The sequence below is a fragment of the Triticum dicoccoides genome, unplaced genomic scaffold (genome assembly GCF_002162155.2).
Source record: "Triticum dicoccoides isolate Atlit2015 ecotype Zavitan unplaced genomic scaffold, WEW_v2.0 scaffold198865, whole genome shotgun sequence".
NCBI classification, from domain to species: domain Eukaryota; kingdom Viridiplantae; phylum Streptophyta; class Magnoliopsida; order Poales; family Poaceae; genus Triticum; species Triticum dicoccoides.
In genome coordinates this window covers 1-3466 of record NW_021233440.1, presented here as the reverse complement: position 1 = coordinate 3466, position 3466 = coordinate 1, and the positions used below count along the sequence as shown (strand labels likewise).

Here is a 3466-nt window from a genome sequence, read left to right as displayed (position 1 = left end):
GTGGTAACAAGCTAGGCCATAACAAGCTATGCTGCTACATACGAGATGCTGTAAATTTAACAGTAAGGTCACCGTTTGAATTCAAAATTTAAAAAGAACTCAATTTTTTTTTTGCACGGTATGAGTGTTTTCCGTGGGGTAGTGGTAAACGCGATAACCAAAACAGTGGGTTTGACAGAAATTAAAGCTACCAAAGAAAAGACGAGCTTTCGGGCCAGACCGAGCCGAGCCACGCTCGGCCTGCACTATTTTTGGTCTAGCAAAGATAGCTCGGCTCGCTCCATATCAACTGTGGGCCGAGTCAAACTCGGGGCGACCCCAAGAAAGCTCGGGCCGAGCCGAAAAGCCTGAGTTTTATGTCCAGCCAGAGTCGCCGAGCTTGACGAAGCCGCATACGCTCGTGTCCAGCTCGGAGAAGAATTAGCACCGCCCACACATGTGGTTGCTGATGCCGGAGTCCAGGAACCAAGCCGTGTCTTAGTGACTGGCCTGCTTCTTCGATGAGCATTGGATCGCTTCTCGTTGAGCAGGACGTGCTCGAAGGACGGTGTGCTCGGACGTACATGTACGGTGAGCGAGTCCAGGATTGCGATCAGCAATGCCTGCTCCTCTTCCTGTCCTTTATGCTCGAAAAAACCGAGCACATTTTTTACGGTTTTTCTCGTTTCTTTCTCTCTATGCCCGAAAAAACATCTAGTAACATATTTTAAATCATTAAGCAAATAGTTCCCTTTATGCTCTATTCCATCTGTCTACCATCACCACTTCATATATGTTGCTACAGGCAGGTATTTTTCTTCGAGAAAACAAGCTACAGAACACGTATGTATGCTGAATATGCAACACATAAAAAGGGTATAATATATGTTTGTGTTCATGTTACATGACTCGGAGAACCATGCATATATCAAATAATATAGATAAACGTGCTCGGTGTATATTGATAAGCAAACTCACGATTATTGTTTAGTTATCAAATGTAAGCCCATTTCAAACACCAATTTCTTTTAGTATTTTTCTACTAAAAAGAAGATGTGATGAATGTTCTCATGGTAACAATACGGGCTAAATATTCTTCTTAAGCCTCTCAACCTCAGCTTCTGAAAGAATTTATGACTATGCTCTGCTACCAAAACCTCCGATAACCAGAGCTTGCCTTCACCAAATGCTTGATGGCTCGGAAGTTTCCGCTTGAGGCATCCTTATTATCTCATGATTTCTACATGCTTCCCCTGAGGCAAGGTACCTAATTGCATGTTGAGCATCTCAGCTCATGCTTTCCAGCAAGCTATATTCCTGTGAAAGCGTTCAATTGAAGTTTATCATTTTCACCCTCCATCAAATCCTTGTTGGCTTGAGTTACCTCCACCTTCATCTTAAGGTCCTCCAATTCCGTCAAGATTTCTTCCTTCTCAGCATCAAATGCCTTTGCAGATGCATCTTTCTCAACCTCTAACCGAAGGTTATCATTTTCAGCCTTCACCTTACCATAATCATCCTCCAACTCCAAGTTTTTTGCTAGAGCTGCCTTGAGCCTAGACTCCAAAGATTCTACCCTCGCATCCAGCTCTACCTTCTGTGCCCCCATGACCTTCAGCTCCTGCACCTTATCCTTAATTTTCTTCTTCGCTTCTTCCTGGTACGCATCTGCTGCTTTCATGAGCGCCAAAACCGCCTTCCTCGCATCCTCCAGCTCCCCCGACTTCTCCTTAATTTGCTTCATTGCCGCTTCTTGGTATGTATCAGCGGTGTTCATTAGCATCAGACCTGCCTTCCTCGTGTTCTCCAGTTCCTCTGCCTTTGCCCTAATTTGCTTCTTAGCTTCCTCTTGGTACCTATCGGCAGCATTCATGAAGAGCAGGCCCGCCTTCCGGGTGTCCTCCGTTTGCTTGGACAGCTCACCGGACAGTCCGATGTTTTGGCGCTCCAGCTCTCGCACCTTGTGCCCCAGTGTCAAGACCTGAGTCGAGGACACCTGAGCAGTCCTCGTCTTTTCCGCCAGTTGCCTCTCCAGTTCACGCTTCTCGTTGGACAGTCGGGAATTTTCTTGCTCTAGCCTTCGTGCCCTATGATATTCTTCAACATAGTCTGAAGTGTATGTTTTAGAAAAGGGTGTAATTACTAATTAGTGGAAAGAGATGCATGGGATCACGCTGCAGGCTGGACTGCACACATGGAGATGGGATTGATTTGATGGAAGAATATATACATATGCTCTGGCGTAGCGCACCTGACCAATACGAACGACGATAATACGACATGTTGCAGAGACTTGCACTTGCTTGCGGCTGCTGTTGTGTTGTCACGCACTCGTCGAAGGTAAAAGATGCAACCCGTCGTCCTTCATGCCCATGTGGATGGAAGCTGCCTCGGGTGAATATCTATCTATATGTAGATAAGGGACCGGAAGAATGAAAAGAGAGAAGGAAAGGATGGAGTGTCAATGAGGAAGGCCAAGGAGAGAAGGCATACATGTGTGCTGCTGGTGAACTAAGAAGAGGCAGGATGCATGGAGTGTTGGTGAGGGAAGAAGTAGAGGAGGGAAGGTATGTGCATAATGTGCTGCCAAATTAAAGAGTGAGGGAGTGGGGCTCAGCTCATGTGTCTCGTCCAAGACATCTCGCGTGATTTTTTTTAAAGGAAACTAGAGGGTCCGATCAAAACCAAACTTCGCTCTTTGCCACTTTTTCCCCTTATAATTTAATGATGTGCAGCTCTCATGCATGTAGTGAAACAAATGTTCTAAGCATCTGTCCATTTTGCTTGTGTTTCCTGTGGTACTTTGTCATCAAATGTTGTTTGTTTGGCATGCAAAATCGTTGCATAGTCCTTAATTTAGGGGTTTCTCCATGAACTTCCCTTGGACGATTGGATCATTGTTACTTGACCTTTTTGGCTACACCTAGGGTCGTGGGCATAAGGGCCCAAGGCCCATATCCACCCCTGGCTTTCATCAAAAGTGAAAAAATGTAAGGCACCACAAATTACATCCCAATGAATGTAACATGAACAAAGACATCACATATCTCAAAGATTTTTTTTTATTTCATTGCATAATACCAACTATTCACCATTGCATTACTAATGCAACACATTACAACCAAGTTATTTGGAGCCGCACGGTGATAAGAATGATAAAATGCTACATTTATTCTTCTCATGTGCCTTAGCAACTGTGAGATGTAGCTGCTCCTTGTCTTTGCTAAGGGCATCAATCTCACTCTTCTTTTCCTCCAATGCCACCTTTAGTTTCCCATTCTCACCATCCTTTTCAGCAATGTAATTCTGGAGCTCCTCAATTTTTAGCTTCAGCTTGTTACCTTCAACCTTCTCAGACACTAGTGCTTTCTGGACTGAATTCATCTCATCATTCAGGCGTGAATGCTTCGCGTCAAGTTCAATACAGGATGCTTGCAGCAGTGAGACAGAAACGCGAATCTTCGCCAACTCATCCTTCAGCCTATCT

General features: G+C 44.8%; 1 protein-coding gene across 1 annotated transcript; it reads right to left on the bottom strand.

The window, feature by feature from the left end:
• Nucleotides 1–964: 964 nt before the first annotated feature.
• LOC119345015 (trichoplein keratin filament-binding protein-like) lies at nucleotides 965–3363 on the bottom strand. Its single transcript, XM_037615262.1, has 3 exons — nucleotides 3166–3363; nucleotides 2231–2381; nucleotides 965–2088 (listed from the first exon to the last, which is right to left on the bottom strand). Exons 1-3 carry the CDS (start codon nucleotides 3361–3363, stop codon nucleotides 1289–1291), a joined length of 1149 nt encoding a protein of 382 aa, XP_037471159.1. The 3' UTR covers nucleotides 965–1288.
• Between the last annotated feature and the right edge of the window lie 103 nt (nucleotides 3364–3466).

Bases quoted from the DNA above. Each gene is read 5' to 3' on its own strand.
- LOC119345015 (XM_037615262.1), bottom strand. From the start codon at position 3,363: ATGAATTCAGTCCAGAAAGCACTAGTGTCTGAGAAGGTTGAAGGTAAC. The intron at 2,382-3,165 runs GCACATGAGAAG...ACATATAGATAG, and splicing joins TACATCTCACAGTTGCTAAG to ATATTCACCCGAGGCAGCTT. The intron at 2,089-2,230 runs GTGCGCTACGCC...CATACACTTCAG, and splicing joins TCGTCGTTCGTATTGGTCAG to ACTATGTTGAAGAATATCAT.